Consider the following 20,291-nt stretch of genomic DNA (forward strand, 5'->3'; position numbering starts at 1 on the left):
TGGAGAAGAGACGGCTGAGGGAGGATATGATAGAGGTGTTTAAAATCATGAGAGGTCTAGAACGGGTAGATGTGAATCGGTTATTTACTCTTTCAGATAATAGAAGGACTAGGGGGCACTCCATGAAGTTAGCATGGGGCACATTTAAAACTAATCGGAGAAAGTTCTTTTTTACTCAATGCACAATTAAACTCTGGAATTTGTTGCCAGAGGATGTGGTTAGTGCAGTTAGTGTAGCTGGGTTTAAAAAAGGATTGGATAAGTTCTTGGAGGAGAAGTTCATTACCTGTTATTAATTAAGTTGACTTAGAAAATAGCCACTGCTATTACTAGCAACAGTTACATGGGATAAACTTAGTTTTTGGGTACTTGCCAGGTTCCTATGGCCTGGATTGGCCACTGTTGGAAACAGGATGCTGGGCTTGATGGACCCTTGGTCTGATCCAGTATGGCATGTTCTTATGTTCTTATGCCTGTCCTAGAGAGCTTATCCTTTGATTTCACTTGGCATGCTTTGCCCAAATGACCTTCTATGTGAGATTGTGCCCAAGTCACAATATCCAGTGCTAATCTTGCATACAAGGTCATTTTGGTCAGACTCCTTCCAACTTTAAGTATTTACCTCCTTTCTGTTTTAAAGCACTTTTTGAAGTACTATTCTGCATTTGTATGGATTTTTCAGGTTAACTCACATTTTAGTGTGTTTTTTTTTTTGTTTAGTGTACTGTTTTTTTACTCCTGCTTAATTTGCATCCTATTAATGCTGAGGGCACCCCTGTTTTTAAGACACTCATTAAGTAAAAGCCGTGCCTACATGTAACTCCAATTTTAGCATGGGTTTTATTACATTGGCCCCACTATTCCAGACTGGAGCTCTACATGCAATAATTCTGCCTGTATCCTCCTGCACCCTGAGCCCCAGTAGCTTCTCCTGTCCCAGTCTCAGCAACTTCCAGCATGGAGATGGTCTTCAAGCTATTTAAAAAATGTATTAAACTCCCATTGTTGTCAGCAGGTACCCAAGATGCTTACCCTCCAGCTGTTAATAAAGTTATTTATCGAAATAAAAGGATCAAGTGTAAGAGCTCCCGCCTCTACCCGACCTTGCTTAATCTGTAAATGTGCATTAGCGCTTTACCACGTCCTCATGTTATTAATATCCTGATGTGAACTCTCCGGGCAAACTCTGGCTGCATCCACAGACGCAGATAAAGGAAGCCGCAGCCTGATCTCCAAACAGAGATGAGGCAGGTTGCATGGACGTGCACAGAAGGCGCCCACGACACCAGTCAGCCCCCCCCCGAAGCCGGCAGTGCACTGAAGATGAAAGAGGGCGTGGCCTGGCAAGGCTGGGTTGGAGGGGCTCGGACCAATGAGCGGCGGCAGCTGAGGCCGAGCCCACCTGCCTCTCTGACGGATTAGTCCGCGGGGATCACCTCATGCTGCCGCCGTCCCCTTATAGCCCGCGCGCTGCCGGCCGGGGCTTTCATTCATTGCTGCTCAGCCCCGGCCCGGGGAGCGCGCTTCTTCCGGCCTTTCCCCTGCAGTCTGCCGGATCATGAGCCGCTGGCTGCTGCTGCCCTTGCTGCTGCCCTTCCTGATCCCCGCCGGCGCCGCACAGCCTCTGCCCGTCTTTGGCCGGGGCAGGACCTTCTGCCACGTGCTGAGATCCTCCCCGGGGCTCCGCTACCTCAGCTTCCTGCACCGGGGCCCCGCCGGGCTGGCCCTCTACCAGAGCACCTGGGCACCGGGCGGGCAGGGGCGGCTGCGGGACTGCGCCATCCGGGAGGACGCGGAGCTCGTGCGCTTCTCGCTGTCCGCCTGCCGGGAGGGGATCCGCAGCGAGGCGGGGCCCCCGCGGAGCCTGCTGCGGACGCTGGGGAGGAGCCGCCACCGCTGCAGCCGTGGCCCGGGAGGGAGGGAGCCTCCAGCCAGAGGAAAGCGGCAGCTGCAGGAGGCGCCGGGGGCCGCCCGCAGGAGGACCAGGAGGGGATGGACCATGCCGGGGACTCTGTGGTGTGGAGCCGGAGACTCCGCAGGAAACTTCACTGATCTGGGTAAGCAAGGGAGGGAGGAGGCTCCCCCCCCAAGATCCGGGCGTGCTATGGAGCATCTCCCGGTCCTTCTGCTGAAATACGTGTGGGACTGGAGGCTGCGAAGACTTGCAGGAAAGGCTGCCTACAATGCCCGCCTCTCCTCCCTGCCCACCCACTCAGTCATCAGACCGCCTGTTTCACTATAAGGGGCTGCTTTTGATGTTTAAGAAAAGTCTTACCTTAGACTTCTATGGAGCTGAATGACAAGACTGGGAGAATGACTCTTCCTGTGACTGGGAGAGTGACTCTTCCTGTGACTGGGAGAATGACTCTTCCTGTGACTGGGAGAGTGACTCTTCCTGTGACTGGGAGAGTGACTCTTCCTGTGACTGGGAGAGTGACTCTTCCTGTGACTGGGAGAATGACTCTTCCTGTGACTGGGAGAGTGACTCTTCCTGTGACTGGGAGAATGACTCTTCCTGTGACTGGGAGAGTGACTCTTCCTGTGACTGGGAGAATGACTCTTCCTGTGACTGGGAGAATGACTCTTCCTGTGACTGGGAGAGTGACTCTTCCTGTGACTGGGAGAGTGACTCTTCCTGTGACTGGGAGAATGACTTTTCCTGTGACTGGGAGAATGACTCTTCCTGTGACTGGGAGAGTGACTCTTCCTGTGACTGGAAAATAATTCTTCCTGTGACTGGGAGAATGACTTTTCCTGTGACTGGGAGAGTGACTCTTCCTGTGACTGGGAGAGTGACTCTTCCTGTGACTGGGAAATAATTCTTCCTGTGACTGGGAGAATGACTTTTCCTGTGACTGGGAGAATGACTCTTCCTGTGACTGGGAGAATGACTTTTCCTGTGACTGGGAGAATGACTCTTCCTGTGACTGGGAAATAATTCTTCCTGTGACTGGGAGAATGACTGGGAGAATGACTGGGAAATAATTCTTCCTGTACTGGGAGAATGACTCTTCCTGTGACTGGGAAATAATTCTTCCTGTGACTGGGAGAATGACTCTTCCTGTGACTAGGAAATAATTCTTCCTGTGATTGGGAGAATGACTCTTCCTGTGACTGGGAGAATAACTCTTCCTGTGACTGGAAAATAATTCTTCCTGTGACTGGGAGAATGACTTTTCCTGTGACTGGAAAATAATTCTTCCTGTGACTGGGAGAATGACTTTTCCTGTGACTGGGAGAATGACTTTTCCTGTGACTGGGACAATGACCTTCCTGTGACTGGGAGAATGACTTTTCCTGTGACTGGGAGAATGACTCTTCCTGTGACTGGGAGAATGACTCTTCCTGTGACTGGGAGAGTGACTTTTCCTGTGACTGGGAGAATGACTCTTCCTGTGACTGGGAGAGTGACTCTTCCTGTGACTGGGAGAATGACTTTTCCTGTGACTGGGAGAATGACTCTTCCTGTGACTGGGAAATAATTCTTCCTGTGACTGGGAGAATGACTGGGAGAATGACTGGGAAATAATTCTTCCTGTACTGGGAGAATGACTCTTCCTGTGACTGGGAAATAATTCTTCCTGTGACTGGGAGAATGACTCTTCCTGTGACTAGGAAATAATTCTTCCTGTGATTGGGAGAATGACTCTTCCTGTGACTGGGAGAATAACTCTTCCTGTGACTGGAAAATAATTCTTCCTGTGACTGGGAGAATGACTTTTCCTGTGACTGGGAAATAATTCTTCCTGTGACTGGGAGAATGACTCTTCCTGTGACTGGGAGAATGACTCTTCCTGTGACTGGGAGAGTGACTCTTCCTGTGACTGGGAGAATGACTCTTCCTGTGACTGGGAGAATGACTTTTCCTGTGACTGGGAGAATGACTCTTCCTGTGACAGCTGGCCAGATGTACTAAACGGTACTTTTCCCCCATCATCATGCCAATGCAATACAGTGCACTCAGCCAAGCGCACTGGTTAACCAGTGGTTGGACGTGTGTTTTGGATGTGCATCCACAACCCCTTATGCTATAAGGGGATTAGCACATCCAAAACACACGTCCAACTTCCATTCGAAGCTGATAGCACTCATCATATGCAAATGCATGTTGATGAGGCTATTTACTATTCTCCCCGATTCAAAGAAAATGTGTGCCCCATGCACATATTTTTACCCTCAGAAATTAAATGCTTGGAGCGGATGTTAATTTTTGAGCAGTCCAAAAAGTGTAGAGAAAAGCAGAAAATACTACTTTTCTGTACTTCCTCCAACTTAATATTGTGGCGATATTAAGTCGGTGGAACAAAAAGGAGGAGAACCTTTAAAAACATTTTTTTTAAATTGTGCTGGTGGTCAGGATAGGAAAATGGGCACTTGTTAATTGAGCATCTGTTTTCCTGACCCGCTGACAGCCACCTCTCCTGGACGCCCACTGCTGAGGAGGCACTAGAGACACTCAGTTTCCCCTAGTGCCTCCTTTTCACCATGGCAGCTGACTTAAATATTAAATTGGGTGCCTAGGAGAGGTCGATCAGCGCACGATGGGAGAGCAGACGCTCAATCATAAGTGCCCATTTTCCCTGCATGTTTCTAATGGAAAATGCTTAGTGCCTGTAGCGCATGCAGGGGGCTTTGAAAGGTAAAACAATGCCGCATGTCTAGTCTCTGTAGATAATTCACCTTGTTTTTGGTTTCATATGGGTTTGTGCTATTTTATGCTAAGGATTCACCCCCTAAATACCGACATGCCCTTTAATGTAAAACCACAAAATAAAATTAAGTTGGCCTCATCTAAATTACAGTGTCCCTGCCTGTCTGCCTTAATAATCACCACTGTGCTGGGGACAAATATTGATAATAGCAGAGATGCTTCCTTCACCTAGACAGGATTTACAATTTATCCTATTTTAAAATACCATATGCATCCCCGTCTGGGGTGGATGGGGTCACCACATATTTCTGTTTCCTGGATTATAAGAAAGGATGTATTGATTTTAATTGTTACTTACTGACCATTGGGTAAACCCAGGGAAACAGAGTGACTGCGCAGGGTCACCCAGGGAGTCAGTGGCAGCGGCACAGGGAGTTGTGTTATGCGTCTCCTGGGAATGTTCCTGGCTTGTAGCTCAGTGCTGTCACCACTAGATCATATCCTCAATAAGGCAAAGGCTGAGCTGCAGCCTGAGGCAGCTGGGAAAAAAAAAAACTTTAGCTCAATCTTGAAACAAGTGTACTGTTACCAGATGGCTCCAAATCACCAGAGACAAGCTGAGTCAGTCAGTGATAGCTTTTAACTCTTTTTTTTGCACCTAAATCGGTGTTAACTGACCCCCAGGTACAGCAGAGGTCAGTCTTCAGGCTGTGTCACGGTGATGGGGGCCATATGGGAACGCTAAATAAAAGGTCCTTATGGACTGAAGGCCATGGTTTATAATTAAAGTAGGAAGAAAATCTGGATTTTGACCCCAGTCCTGCCTTCCCAGTCAGACCAAAAAGTATTGCCAAAAAGCCTGGAATAAGGTTTACAGAATAGACCTTTGGTTTGTATGTCTGCTCTCAAAGTCCCAGAGGGATAGCTGTGTAGCAGGTGGCACTTTACAGACCTGTTGGTATAAGATACTAGTGTTAGTCTATAAGGTGCCAGCAGCCTCTGTCTCATTATTCTAGTTGTGAAACTTTGTAGCCCTAGAACTCCTCGCTGTGGTCTGAGTCACTGCCTAGCTGACACTATTTCACCTCGGTCACCACTGTCCCACTTCTGGCTCAGTCTATGCTCCCAGCTATCCTGCTCTCTTCACTCTCTTTCTGGCCCAAGCAGTGAGTCCCTTAGCTTTCTACTCTGATTTTCCTAGCTCCTGTCCTCTCGGTATATTTTTCTGTGGACTGACATTCAGCTTTTTCTACAGGAATTTTCTCAGGAGCAGATGTATGCTGTCGGGAGCATGACCACTGCGCAGAGAGGCTGACTGCACTGGAATTCAACTATGGAATTCGTAACTACCGGCTGCACACAATCTCCCACTGCGACTGCGACTACAGGTGGGTGGGTGACAGAACATGCACACTCACATCACACACACACACACACACCAAGAGCTCCTGGAGCACACCGGCTCACATTGTGACTGCGACTACAGGTGGGTGGGTGACAGAACATGCACACTCACATCACACACACACACACACCAAGAGCTCCTGGAGCACACCGGCTCACATTGTGACTATGCACAGGTGGGTGGATAACAGAACTTGCATACTCACATCACACACACATGCCAAGAGGTCCTGGAGAACACTGGCTCACATTGTGACTGTGACAGGTGGGTGACAGAACAAGCATATTCACATCACACACACACAGTTAGTATAGCTGTGTTTAAAAAAGGATTGGATAAGTTCTTGGAGGAGAAGTCCATTACCTGCTATTAAGTTCACTTAGAGAATAGCCACTGCCATTAGCAATGGTTACATGGAATGGACTTAGTTTTTGGGTACTTGCCAGGTTCTTATGGCCTGGATTGGCCACTGTTGGAAACAGGATGCTGGGCTTGATGGACCCTTGGTCTGACCCAGTATGGCATTTTCTTATGTTCTTATGTACACCACGAGTTCCTGGGGAACACCGACTCACATTGGGACTATGACTACAGGTGGGAGGGTCCCAGAACATGCATATTCACATCATACACACACACACACACACATTCTCTCACACTGAGAGGTACTTGTTGCACACAGCTCCATGACTGATTACAGATAAATGCTAGAACACACACTGACACCCTCAGAGCAATTTGGTACACCATCTCATATTGTAAATAGTTTATGGGTGAGTGGTAGAACCTCATCAATATCCCCCACCATATCGTAAACACAATACACATAGACATACATCCTTATAGCTACTGACTGTACTACCCCTTGTACTGAGGCTGTCACCACAAGTGAGTAAAGTTTGCACAGGTATCTTAGCACTATAATAGCAGTGCACATTACTGGTTAGGCCAGGAGATTTTATTTATTTATTTATCACTTTTATATACCGATGCTCGGGTAACAGAGTTACTAATCGCTTCGGTTTACATTCTAACAACAAACGAACAATGACATAAGATTGTCTTACAATAAACAGGGAGAAAAACTTGGATAAATAACTTGGGGGAAACAAAGAGAGCTAAATAGATGGGCCTGGACTTGAGGGGCCTCAAGCCAACTGGGGAGAAGCTCACTGATTGCAGGGTGAGGAAGAGGGAACAGGGCTGCTGCTGCTGTGTTATACACGAGACAGGCAACTTAGAGGATTGCTAAAGTTGGGGTCTGTCCATGGAAGCTGTGGAGGCAGAATAGTGCTAAGAGAAGGCTTGGATGAATAACCAAGTCTTGAGTCTTTTCTTGAAAGTGATTGGGCATTGTTCCAGCCTGAGGTCTGATGGGAGCGAATTCCATTGTTTGGGACCGGCGGTGGAAAGAGCTCTTTTCCTTAGTGTCGTTTTGATGGGGGGAGCCTGCAGAGTGCCTCTCTGAGCTAATCTCAACGGACGGGAGGAGGCATGAGGTTGCAGTGGAATCGTAAGATCCAGCGGAGTGATGTTGTGAGTGGCTTTGTGGATGATTGATGATACTTTGAAAAGGATTCTAAATTTGATTGGGAGCCAGTGGAGGTTCTTTAGGATGGGTGTAATATGGTCCCTTTTCTTGGACTTTGTAAGAATCCTTGCTGTTGCGTTTTGTAGCATCTGTAGCGGTTTTAGAGAGTTGTCTGGAAGGCCATGTAGAAGTGCATTACAATAATCGATTTTTGAGAAAATGATTGTTTGTAGGACTGACCTAAAATCTTGGAAATGGAGGAGGGGTCTTAACCTTTTTAAAACTTGTAGTTTAAAGTAGCATGGCTGAGTATTGAAACGGGGGTTCAAATTAATTATCTGAGATGTATGAGAGAGACATCAAGAGTAGATACAACACTCTCCCCTCTTCATGGTACCAAAATGTCAAGACTGCAGCAGGTAACATAGTAATGATGGCAGAAAAGGACCAAATGGTCCATCCAGTCTGCCCAGCAAGCTTCCCAAGGTAGTAACTTCCACTCCGTGCAGGTTACCCCATGTTTCTGTTAAGGATAGTAACTGCCATTCCGTGCAGTTACTATCAGCCTTCTTGAAAATTCAGACGATGCTGATGAGTTTTGATTATTGATTTGGCCTTGGAAGCAGTCCTGTAATTTGTCACTTATGTCTGCGAATCAGTGCCTCACTTATGTCTGCGAATCAGTGCCCCAGGCCAGGCTTGGTTGGGGTCTGAATCCAATTCCTCTTCCACCACCCCCTACTCCCACCACTGTCAAAGCAGAGAATAATGTTGTAGTTGAGACAGAACTAAGTTATATTGCAAAAGCTTTGTGGAAAGATTGAGCAGTGCCTTTTTAAAAATTCACATCCAAAATTTTTATTTTTGTTTTTAAATTTAAGAGCCTGCTGCTGTGCTATAGAAGTTCTTTGGAGGCAGTAATGCTTCCTTGGCCCCAGTGATGCTGCTGAATCTGATTGTGAAACTGCATCTGTAATATGTGATGTCAGAATTTTCCTAGGAACAAACTTCACCCTTATAATTACTGAATGAATTCTACTGATAGCACTGGAAAATCTAACTGCTTCTAAAATGCTTACATTTTCCTAGGTTTAAGCAGTGCCTCCATGATGTGAATGATACAATTTCTACCTTTGTGGGAATCACTTTCTTTAACTTGCTGGAAATGCCATGTCTGGTGCTGGAGGAGAAAGAAGAATGCATGGACTGGCAGTGGTGGGGAGGGTGAGTATTAAAAGGAGGTGGAGTGGCACTGGTGGGGAGGGTGAGTATTAAAAGGAGGTGGAGAGGCACTGGTGGGGAGGGTGAGTATTAAAAGGAGGTGGAGTGGCAGTGGTGGGGAGGGTGAGTATTAAAAGGAGGTGGAGTGGCACTGGTGGGGAGGGTGAGTATTAAAAGGAGGTGGAGTGGCACTGGTGGGGAGGGGTGAGTATTAAAAGGAGGTGGAGAGGCACTGGTGGGGAGGGTGAGTGTTACAAGGAGGTGGAGTGGCACTGGTGGGGAGGGTGAGTATTACAAGGAGGTGGAGTGGCACTGGCGCGGAGGGTGAGTATTACAAGGAGGTAGAGTGGCACTGGTGGGGAGGGTGAGTATTACAAGGAGGGTAGAGTGGCACTGGAGGGAAGGGTGAGTATTACAAGGAGGTGGAGTGGCACTCGTGGGGAGGGTGAGTATTACAAGCAGGTGGAGTGGCACTGGAGGGAAGGGTGAGTATTACAAGGAGGTGGAGTGGCACTCGTGGGGAGGGTGAGTATTACAAGCAGGTGGAGTGGCACTGATGGGGAGGGTGAGTGTCACAAGGAGGTGGAGTGGTACTGGTGGGGAGGGTGAGTATTACAAGGAGGTAGAGTGGCACTGGTGGGGAGGGTGAGTATTACAAGGAGGTGGAGTGGCACTGGTGCGGAGAGGGAGTATTACAAGGAGGTGGAGTGGTACTGGTGGGGAGGGTGAGTATTACAAGGAGGTGGAGTGGCACTGATGGGGAAGGTGAGTGTCACAAGGAGGTGGAGTGGTACTGGTGGGGAGGGTGAGTATTACAAGGAGGTAGAGTGGCACTGGTGGGGAGGGTGAGTATTACAAGGAGGTGGAGTGGCACTCGTAGGGAGGGTGAGTATTACAAGTTGCTGGAATGGCACTGGTGGGGAGGGTGAGTATCACAAGGAGGTGGAGTGGCACTGATGGGGAGGGTGAGTATTACAAGGAGGTGGAGTGGCACTGATGGGGAGGGTGAGTGTCACAAGGAGGTGGAGTGGCACTGATGGGGAAGGTGAGTGTCACAAGGAGGTGGAGTGGCACTGATGGGGAGGGTGAGTGTCACAAGGAGGTGGAGTGGCAGTGATGGGGAAGGTGAGTGTCACAAGGAGGTGGAGTGGTACTGGTGGGGAGGGTGAGTATTACAAGGAGGTAGAGTGGCACTGGTGGGGAGGGTGAGTATTACAAGGAGGTAGAGTGGCACTGGTGGGGAGGGTGAGTATTACAAGGAGGTGGAGTGGCACTCGTAGGGAGGGTGAGTATTACAAGTTGCTGGAATGGCACTGGTGGGGAGGGTGAGTATCACAAGGAGGTGGAGTGGCACTGATGGGGAGGGTGAGTGTCACAAGGAGGTGGAGTGGCACTGATGGGGAAGGTGAGTGTCACAAGGAGGTGGAGTGGCACTGATGGGGAGGGTGAGTGTCACAAGGAGGTGGAGTGGCAGTGATGGGGAGGGTGAGTATTACAAGCAGGTGGAGTGGCACTGATGGGGAAGGTGAGTGTCACAAGGAGGTGGAGTGGCAGTGATGGAGAGAGTGAAGATTACAAAGAGGTGGAATGACACTGGAGGGTTGGTCACTGGTAATACAAGGATGTGGAGGGGATTAATTCAAGTGGCATAGGTGGAGAAGGAGTAGAATGTAAGGGCGTGGAGGTGCACTGGTGGGGAGGTGAGTATTACAAGAAGATGGAATGGCATTGATGGGAAGGGTGAGTAATACAAGGGCATGCAAGGGGAGGGTGGGTTAATCAAAGAAGTGGAGTGGTATTCATGAGTAATACAAGGGCGTGGAGGTGCACTGGTGGGGAGGGTGAGTGATGCAAAGGTGTGGGATAGCACTGGTGAGGAGAGCGAGCATTACAAGGAAATGGTGTGGTTTTGGTGGGGAGAATGAGTATTCCCACCCTATCCTGGAGGTTATCACCTAGCTGTGGAATGGCACTGGTGGGGATAGTAAGTAGCAGATATGAATGCATGCACTGAGAGGAGCATGGAGTGGACACCTGGAGTTTTTATATATAAATCTCAGCTGGTTGACATCACAGGGCAGGGAACAAAGTTTTACCAACGCCAGAATCAGTCAAACTGAGCAGACACTGGAAGAACTAGAGAAAAAGAAATATGTAGCACCCCCCCCCCCCCCCCTGCAGCAAGAGACGGCAATGGACACACGGGCCGATGCAATATCGTACGCTCAGGCTAGTGCACAGGTTAACCCGGGGTTGGGCGTGTGTCCATAACCCCTGATGCAATAAGGGGGTCAGTGCAGCCAAAATGCAAGTTCAAACCACTCATCACATGTAAATGCCACGTTGATGAGGCTATTACCTCTTACCTCTGATGCAAAAAAATAACCGTGCCCCCAGTCTGCACATTTTAACCCTCAAAAATGAATGCCAGCCCACATTTTCTGTGGTTCCCACGGAGGAACCACATAAATTACTGCTTTTTGTGGTTCCTCTGACTTAATATCATCGTGATTTTAAGTCAGAGGAACCACAGAAAGCAGTAACAATAAATAAAAAAAAAAAGTCTTGCGGGCAGTCAGGTTAGGAAAACAGATGCTGATTTACGCGTGTTCATTGTCCTAACCCGTGGCTGCGCCCAGCTGCGCACAGCCACTTCTCCTCCTTTTTAACACCGCAGTTCATTATCGGGGCACCCGGGAGAGGTGGATGGGCACACGTTAGGAAAGCGGGCACTCAGTCATGAGCAGCTGTTTTTTGCAGGCTGATATTACCTGTGACTGAGAGAGAAAATCTGAATCCACACAGGTGGGAGACACATTCACAGATGAGAGGGACACACAAGGTATCTCTCTAGTGGTTAGAGCCGTGGGCTATGAACCAGGAAACCAGGGTTCGAGTCCCACTGTTGCTCCTTGTGACCTTGGGCAAGTCACTTTACTCTCCATTGCCTCCGGTACAAGCTTAGATTGTGAGCTTCTGGGGATAGGGAAATGCCTAAAGTGCAAAAAGCAGAATATATAAATAAAATAGAGAGAGATTATGTAAACCAGGGAGACAATGACGCTCTCCCATTCAGCATCGGAGAGGGAGGGGATTGCGCTAGCTCGGGCTTAGGAATTTCTTGAGTGCAATGACGGAAACCCTGAAGGATCTCCTGAGCCCGCAGCTCCAATCAGCAGCCCTGCACCTCAGGAGCCGCCGCCCGGGGCACTGCCGCCTCTCGCACGAGGCTGCAGCTCTGAACGCAAGTAACCTCAAGGGGGCGGGGCGAGCTCAAGGGGGCGGGGCGGGCTCTGACGCGGGGGTCCCGCCCCTGGAAGGGGGTGGCGTGGCCGCCGCCGCCGCCACCGCCGGCTGCTCACGTTTCAGGTTCAAGCAACGCTTGCTTCTTGGCCAAAACTTTCTCGGGAAAGCTTTCACTTGCTGGCAGGGTTGCGAGGACGGTGAGGGAGCTGCTCTTCCTGGCTGATTTTCGTGACTCGAGTCCGAGAAGAGGCTTTTCTCGTGTTTGAAGCTGTGACTGCTGGGCGGTATTATATGTGACTACGCCGGGTGCCGAAAATGTAATCCGCTGGCCCTGAGCTGTATCTGGGGGAAATGAGGCTCCAGCTGCAGGACAGGTTGGGGGCCGTGTGCCTGCAGAATGACGTTTCCTGGAAACGTGCATATCATTGTATTAAGTACTGAAATATTAGTAATTTATGTCAAAGCCATTTTAAAACAAACACCTCTCTCTCTCTCTTTCCTGCTCATAGTAAGTAGATGAAGGCAGGCAAAGACCTGAAACATAATCCTGCTGAATATGTTACTCTCATAAAATCGATTGCCTTATTCATCCTGGAGGCTTACTCTGACCTCTCACAAGCTGCTCTACTCACATTTCTTACCTGCCCGCACATCCAGGTTGCACCCTGTTTTCTGGCTTGGGGTGTTAGAAGGGAGGTAATATGAGCTAGGGGTAATCATATGGAAATAGGAATCTCTGCTACTGAAGTGTGAGCTGTGATTCGCTGTTGGAATGCAGTGAAGCAGGGAACAGAGGCTCCGGCTCCCTGCTTTGAACCTGGTATCCAAGCACAAGTTGGCTAAAGGCTCAGGTGGAAGATTATAGTGTAACATAACTTAAGAACATAAGAAAATGCCATACTGGGTCAGACCAAGGGTCCATCAAGCCCAGCATCCTGTTTCCAACAGAGGCCAATCCAGGCCATAGGAACCTGGCAAGTACCCAAAAACTAAGTCTATTCCATTGCTAATGGCAGTGGCTATTCTCTAAGTGAACTTAATAGCAGGTAATGGACTTCTCCTCCAAGAACTTATCCAATCCTTTTTTTAAACACAGCTATACTAACTGCATGAACCACATCCTCTGGCAACAAATTCCAGAGTTTAATTGTGCGTTCAGTAAAGAAGAACTTTCTCTGATTAGTTTTAAATGTGCCCCATGCTAACTTCATGGAGTGCCCCCTAGTCTTTCTACTATCTGAAAGAGTAAATAACCGATTCACATCTACCCGTTCTAGACCTCTCATGATTTTAAACACCTCTATCATATCCCCCCTCAGCCGTCTCTTCTCCAAGCTGAAAAGTCCTAACCTCTTTAGCCTTTCCTCATAGGGGAGCAGTTCCATCCCCTTTATCATTTTGGTTGCCCTTCCCTGTACCTTCTCCATCGCAATTTATATCTTTTTTGAGATGCGGCGACCAGAATTGTACACAGTATTCAAGGTGCGGTCTCACCATGGAGCGATACAGAGGGCCTAACTGGCTGCTCCTGTCTCCTCCTCGTAGTATTTATGTAATAACGGTGAGCACAGGGCATCGGGAGGCCTGAGCATGCTGAAGGGTTAAGGTAGATAGGAGGGGGAGGTACAAATAAACAGTTTGTGGTACCAATAAAAAACTAGGACTTTGAATCCCAGTTAAAATGTGAAATGCTTTTGCACTTGCCCCAAGCAGGCCTTTACAGCCTGATTCATTCCTGCTTTCCTACAATCCATTACCATTGCATTCTGGACGCGCGCCCGTCTATGTGCTTTCATTGGCCTGAGCGCTCAAATTGACGGGCACTCAGGCCAATGAAAGTACGCTTCGCTTCGCTCGCACCGTGACTTTTGATTTGAATATCTCCGAGCAAAGCAGGAACTGTCTGATCACCTTAGCTTGAGCGTGCCTAGGTTTCTCGGGGTATGTAAAGCTAAGACTGGGACCAGTGGAATAATTAAAAACCAGCAGCCTTAGCCAAACAGGACACTCTCCCATTCTGTGCCTATGGAAAACGTCCTCAATGAATTGGCGCGGGGGGGACCGCTGCGAGACGTTTTCGCCGCCGGCTGCCCCCTCCGGAGGGCGGCAGAGAAGGGAAGGGGCTGAAAAGCAGCAAAAGGTAAGTTGGCACATGTCGAGCCGCTTCGGGAGGAGGGGATTTTCGGTTTTTCGGTTTTCATGGGTTAAAGTTGGGATCCACTTCCTGGTACCTGTCATTTCAAATGACATTTGAAATGACAGGTACCAGCGCACCCAGGATACTGTATAGGCGCTGTATTAAGCGCCTATACAGTAAAATGGGTTGCGCGGGCCTAACGCTTCGCCTAATGCTTCGCAGACGCGGCTTGCATTTGCAAGCAATTTAAATAGAGTATTGAGCAGTATGTGAACAAAACTGTGCGTGCAGCAAACGAGGGTGCGCCCGGCACTGCCGCACTCTTTCTAACGCGGCCTTACTGTATCGACCTGCTAAAAAGCTGCAGAGAAACCCCCCCAAAACAGAGGATCTAGGGCGAGGTAAAGGGAAGCCATTGCAAAATGATGATGAGTGCTTCCTCCGTGGGGATGTGAATGCAGCATCCCCGGTTCACCAAGATGATTCTAATGCTTCTGGTAAATGTCTCTTCCACTCAGGTTGTTAAAACCTCCCTGCATTACCTTAAAATCACTGATAAAATGCATAGCATCCTTTCGTACTCCTCTACCAAAGGCCCTCTGCTTTCTGCCCCCAAACTCATTTCACGCTATTCTGCCGTCCTCTGATCCCTCCTCCTCCTGCAGATTCAAGCTGCCCCTGAATGCCTTATCTTCAGGCACTCTCGCTGCACCTCCTGTCTCAGGCTCCACTGGCTTTCTGCTCCTTCTGACGCTGAATTCAAGGTCCTTACCTTTGCCTTCTCTGGCCTTCTGCTCCCTTGTTTTCCTCCTTTTATCGCTCTCCTCATTCTGTATTGTCTTTCCTTCACTTACGCAGACTCTGCTATGCTATCCTGCCTCCTAGCTCCTCTTCTTTTGAACTCTGCCCCAGATCAGGTCCTGTCTCCTTAATTTTAAAAAGCAGCTCAAACTTTGTCTCTTTTCAATACGTTTACACCGGGTTACTTAGTTGGTTTGTTTTCCTTGCTCTCTTTCTTTTTTTTTCTTTCTGACTCTGTTTTCTGTCTTTCCTCCATCCATGCCACCTTGTTGCTTACCTTCCCACTCGCATTGCTGTAATTAATTTGTAAAGTGCTTTCTTGAAAGCAGTCAGTAGCTAAATGAAATGTGTAAGGCACCCTAGACAGGGACTATTTGGATCTCGGTTACCTTTTTTTCGCAGGGAATCATGGGAAATGGACATTTTATTGAAATGAAAAATGACATTTATTTTTTTGACCTTTTGATCCATTCTGCACTTCTCACCCACAGGTGCAAAAAATATGGCCCTGTCCCTTTTGCCGAAATCAAGAAGCAAGGTAACTACAACTACACCCATCCCTTTTCTGATAAGTTGGATGAGCGATACCGACCCAACAGAACTGATCCAGATGCTCCTGCTGCGGGGAGCAGCACTGCCCTCACGTCCCTGGGTGTGGAGCGTGAGGGGGCATCCTCTCCTGACTTGGGAGAGAGGGCACCAAGGCCAGACAGGAAGGAGAGGAGAAAGCAGAAGAAGAACAGGAAGCATTTACTGCAGGAGATGGGTAGGAGTGTGGATGAGGAGCCTAAGCTGGTACAAGATCTGCCTGCCACCAAGGCTGTCTCGCTACCTCCGGCACCCGAGTCCCCACAGCCCCACATTTTTTCCAACCATTTGGATGAACTGGAGGCACCTCATGGCAAGAAGCCGCAGACGTATGCACCCACGGAGAACCAGGAAGTTTGGAGCAATGGAAGCAGCATTAATGCTGGCAAACTGGGCCAGCAAGACTCTGAGGTGCCGGGTTTGAATCGCACAGGCATGAAAGAGGGGTTCTCTCAGCTTCCAGTGAAGTCTCCACCCTCTGAGAGCAAAGCCTCGGCAAATGTGAGAGATGAGTCTGTCGGTAACATCTCGCATCACTCGTCTGCTCCCAGTCGCCATATTCACAAGGACAAGATCAGCCAGCGCTGTAAGTATCAAGGGCTCAAAGGGAGCAGCTGTGAAAGGCACGGTGCTCTGGCATGATTTAATTGTGTGTGCTGAGTGGCATGTGTGCACTCCAGGATGGCATATAAGGTTGCACTGTATGGGCTCTGCAATAAATGGCATGTACAGTGTGGTGCCCCAGGGCTTTGTTTATAACACTGAACATCTGTAAGAACATGTTTCTTCTGGGCTGCTTCTTGTTGTGGGGATCTTCTTTCTTTATCTATGTAAGAACATAAGAGCACGCCATGCTGGGTCAAACCAAGGGTCCATCAAGCCCAGCATCCTGTTTCCAACAGAGGCCAATCCAGGCCATAAGAACCTGGCAAGTACCCAAAAACTAAGTCTATCCCATGTAACTGTTGCTAGTAATAGCAGTGGCTATTTTCTAAGTCAACTTAATTAATAGCAGGTAATGGACTTCTCCTCCAAGAACTTATCCAATCCTTTTTTAAACACAGCTACACTAACTGCACTAACCACATCCTCTGGCAACAAATTCCAGAGTTTAATTGTGCGTTGAGTGAAGAAGAACTTTCTCTGATTAGCTTAGTAATTTAGTTATATTCGTGTATGTGTGTGCATAAAGCAGGGTTTCCCAAACCTATCCACAGGTTTTCAAGGAGAGCCAGTGTATGCAAATTTATTGCATGCATATTCATAGTGGATATCCTGTAAACCTGACTCGCTTTGCTAGGAGGTGACCAGGACAGGTTTGGAAAACCTTTTCACGTGTTCTCTTTATGCGTCTGTCTCGTGTGGCTCCTGGCGAGGGACCGGGCAGCATTTCTAGAGGCAGTTCAGACTGATTTGAATGGTTCAAATTGATTTGCAAACTTTCTTTCCTTTTGAAACGGGGTAATTTGTGGCAAAGTCTATGGGAAATCCGCTTAAAATTTGCTGCAGAGTTTAAGTAAATTTGCAGATTTAAACAAACTTGTCCCAGGCTGAAATCCACCTAGTCTGATTTGGCCTATGAAGTAGTCCCTCTCTTCTGGTGGGTGTTTGCTCAGTCTCTCTCTCTCTCATTATCTTTATCAATCTCATTCCCATTCTCTCTAGATATCTCCAAGAGCTGCGGATGTTACCGGCGACTTGATCAGTGTGAATATAAAATTGCACCGAATGAGATGAAGTTTCAAGTCCGTAATCTGGATCGCAAAACCCTCTTCCACTGCAACTGCACCAGGAGGTGAGAGAGACCACCAAGACCCTGAGCACCCCCAGGCCTCAGTCCAATCACAATCCGGTATCTCAGACTTCCCTAACACGCTCACCAGTGCCCAAATGAATATTCTGCACTAACCTGTGCCCCACGCTGGCCTTTGCTCAGACTTCCCTAAGAGGAACTGCAGATTGGCCTTCATAAAGAAAAGAGTGCTGGAAGGATGGCAGAGCAGAGAATTGCAAAGCCTTAGAAATGTCAGGACCTCGCTATATTGCTTTCTTGCCACATACCTCAGGCTAGCCAGATGTTAGCACTTTTGGATTTAGTGCTAGTTCAGTATCTGATTTTTAAGACCTTATAATTGTAAATCACTTTTAAATCCCTGGCTGGTCTTTGTCCATCCTTTTCCACTGACACTTGCTCTACCTTCCTATCTAATGTGGCTTGCAGAGAGTGGATCTGCCTATGTGACTGTTTGCATAGTAATATAGTAAATGACTGCAGATAAAGATCAATATGGTCCATTCAGTCTGCCCAACCCTGTTTAGGGTTATAACTGCTGCTTTGCATAGATTATCCCAGTGCATTCCTGGAAGCACAAAGCAGTCCTACCACTGCTGTTAGGGCTGAGCTACCACGTGATGTAGGTAACCCAGTGCTTCATTACCGTCTACTGTGTTTTGAATTCTGTTACCGTTTTTGTCTCCAGCACCTCCGCTAGAAGAACATTCCAAGCATCCATCACCCTTTCCGTGACATTTGTTTCTGAGTCTGTCCCCTTGGAGTTTCACAATTTCCTTTCCATTGAAAAAGGTTTGCTTCTGTTGTTCCCCCTGGACAGGCTGGCGAGGTTCCTGCGGAGGCAGAAGGGACCCAATGAGGTGGAGGAGGTTCTGTCCGACTTTGTGTCCCCGTCCTGCTTCGTGCTTGAGCCTCTGGTTGCATGCAAGAAAGAGCAGGAGACTGAGACGAAGTAGGTGGATAAGAGAACTGTGGATGCAACCCAGCAAAATCGGCTTTCACTGCATTCCCTCAAACTGACTGAGATAGGATAGAGGGAAGAATCCAGAGAGGAGGAGGGATGTGACCAGGGAAGAGTGGATAGAAAGGAGAGGAAATGCCAAGAAAGCCAGAGAGGAGGAGAATGTAGATGCTGAGAAGAAGCAGAATGAACTAGAGAGGAGAAGCTGGGAAAATCCCCTGGCCAGGGAGGCTATCCTCACACACTTGCACACACACTAGGTCACTTGTAACTTTCATCCCTTATCAGGTCCCTTAACCTCTGGGGGAGTAATTTGCTGACCTCAAGGGGAATTTTGTACCCACAGCCCTGCAAGATGATTTTATAGGGAAGCTCCCCAGGGATTTTCCTCTTGAAGATCGCAGAGCAGGCTGGTTTCACAGGGCTTTTTACCCCACATATTAGCAGGTGCAAAGTACATATGGTAAAGAACACACAGCAATTTCTAAATTTAATCCCCTCCGGCACTCCCTTTTTTCCCCTGCGTGCGTGTGTGTGTGTGTTGGGTCCTTAGAGTTTTGTTTTTTTCACAGGCAAACACCCGTTTAGCCAATGGAAATCTCTTTGAAATGTGCCCCCTATATGCATTATCCTTTTTCCTTCTGTCTGATGATATCTCTGCTCTAGAGGTGGCTGCATATCCAAATCTAGTAAAGTAATTATTGAGTTCCTGTCACAAGGAGGGTGGGCAGCGCTGGAGTGAGGCACCATAGCTGTCTCTGAGCAACCTCTCTTCCTTTTTGCAGCTGTACCAGCCTTCCCACAGCTGTTCTCTCCGAAGCTCGACACTTGCAGCGTGCCATGAAGCTGTTGCAGAAGGACAGGGCCCTCCCCCGAGCTCCCGGAAAAGTGAAGCGGCAAGACCAGGCACCCCTGAAACTTTACGATACGTGTTTACAGAGACTCGGAGCATCCGTAGGGCAGCAGGAGGACCCACAAACACCACCACATTGAAAGTAGAAGGCCAAGGAGTTTGGCATACAGCCATGCGTATGTGCACACACTGTTCATGTACATGTCGGTGCCGATGTGGTTTGTATGTATTTCTTATATGAGGGGACATGTGAACATGTTTGTATGTGCATCGATGCACACGTTTTAAATATGTCAAGGTGTGTCCAGGGTGCGACCATGTTGTCCATGACATGACACAGATGTGAGCCTGTACTCACATGGCTGTCTTTCACTGTAGTTACTGTAGTGGGTAGCAGAACCACAAGGCAGCTGTGATGGGATCAGCTGTGCTGGTACCAGCAGAAAGCCGTCTGCGCTGGGGCATCATCTGAAGGGCCTAGGAGAAGCTGGTCCAGAAGCCTCGGATGAACGCACACCAAGGAGGGCCTCTTGAATTTCACCCTCGCTTGAGGTCAGATGGTCTCTTCCGCCTCTGAAGGTGCTATGTCCTCTATTGCAGAGGATACCCAGGCCAGCGATGCTGGGCAGAGGGTCCTTTCCTGCACACTGGAGGGCCCTCTCTCTCATTTTTGTCATTTGTTTTCAGTGAAGTGAATGTTGGAGAATTAACTTATTGAAGGACTAACCAGATAAAATATTTAATGTTTTTTTTTTCTTATGGTTATAATAATTGGATGAATATTTTTTACAAAGAATACTTTTCTGTAAAAAGTAAATAAAACCTTCAACAGAAAGCTTGGAAAAAGCTGCCTTTTTGAGGTGTGATTTATTGATTCAGCTGAGATGTTGGAGGGAGGTGTGAGCAGGGACTGGATAAAGGATTAGGAGCACCAGATCAGAGACTTGAGGCTGACTGGGTCAAGGACTTGTAGAGCAGACCACTTCCTCTACCTGCTCTGCTCTTGATTTCAGCCTGTTTTCTTATCTCCCCACCCCCTGCGTTTATCACTTTCCTCTCCCTTCCTCCTCTTCTCTGTCTGAATAATCCATTTTTCATTTTTTGA

General features: G+C 48.2%; 1 protein-coding gene across 1 annotated transcript; it reads left to right on the forward strand.

Moving 5' to 3' along the window:
- The first annotated feature begins 1,428 nt into the window (after positions 1–1,428).
- On the forward strand, positions 1,429–20,033 carry PLA2G3 (phospholipase A2 group III). Its single transcript, XM_029571267.1, has 7 exons — positions 1,429–2,057; positions 5,907–6,039; positions 8,677–8,811; positions 15,484–16,166; positions 17,246–17,375; positions 18,193–18,324; positions 19,119–20,033. The coding sequence occupies exons 1-7, from the start codon at positions 1,559–1,561 to the stop codon at positions 19,324–19,326; spliced, it is 1,920 nt and encodes a 639-aa protein (XP_029427127.1). The 5' UTR covers positions 1,429–1,558; the 3' UTR covers positions 19,327–20,033.
- The last annotated feature ends 258 nt before the right edge of the window (positions 20,034–20,291 follow it).

Source organism: Rhinatrema bivittatum, chromosome 11 (assembly GCF_901001135.1).
Source record: "Rhinatrema bivittatum chromosome 11, aRhiBiv1.1, whole genome shotgun sequence".
NCBI classification, from domain to species: domain Eukaryota; kingdom Metazoa; phylum Chordata; class Amphibia; order Gymnophiona; family Rhinatrematidae; genus Rhinatrema; species Rhinatrema bivittatum.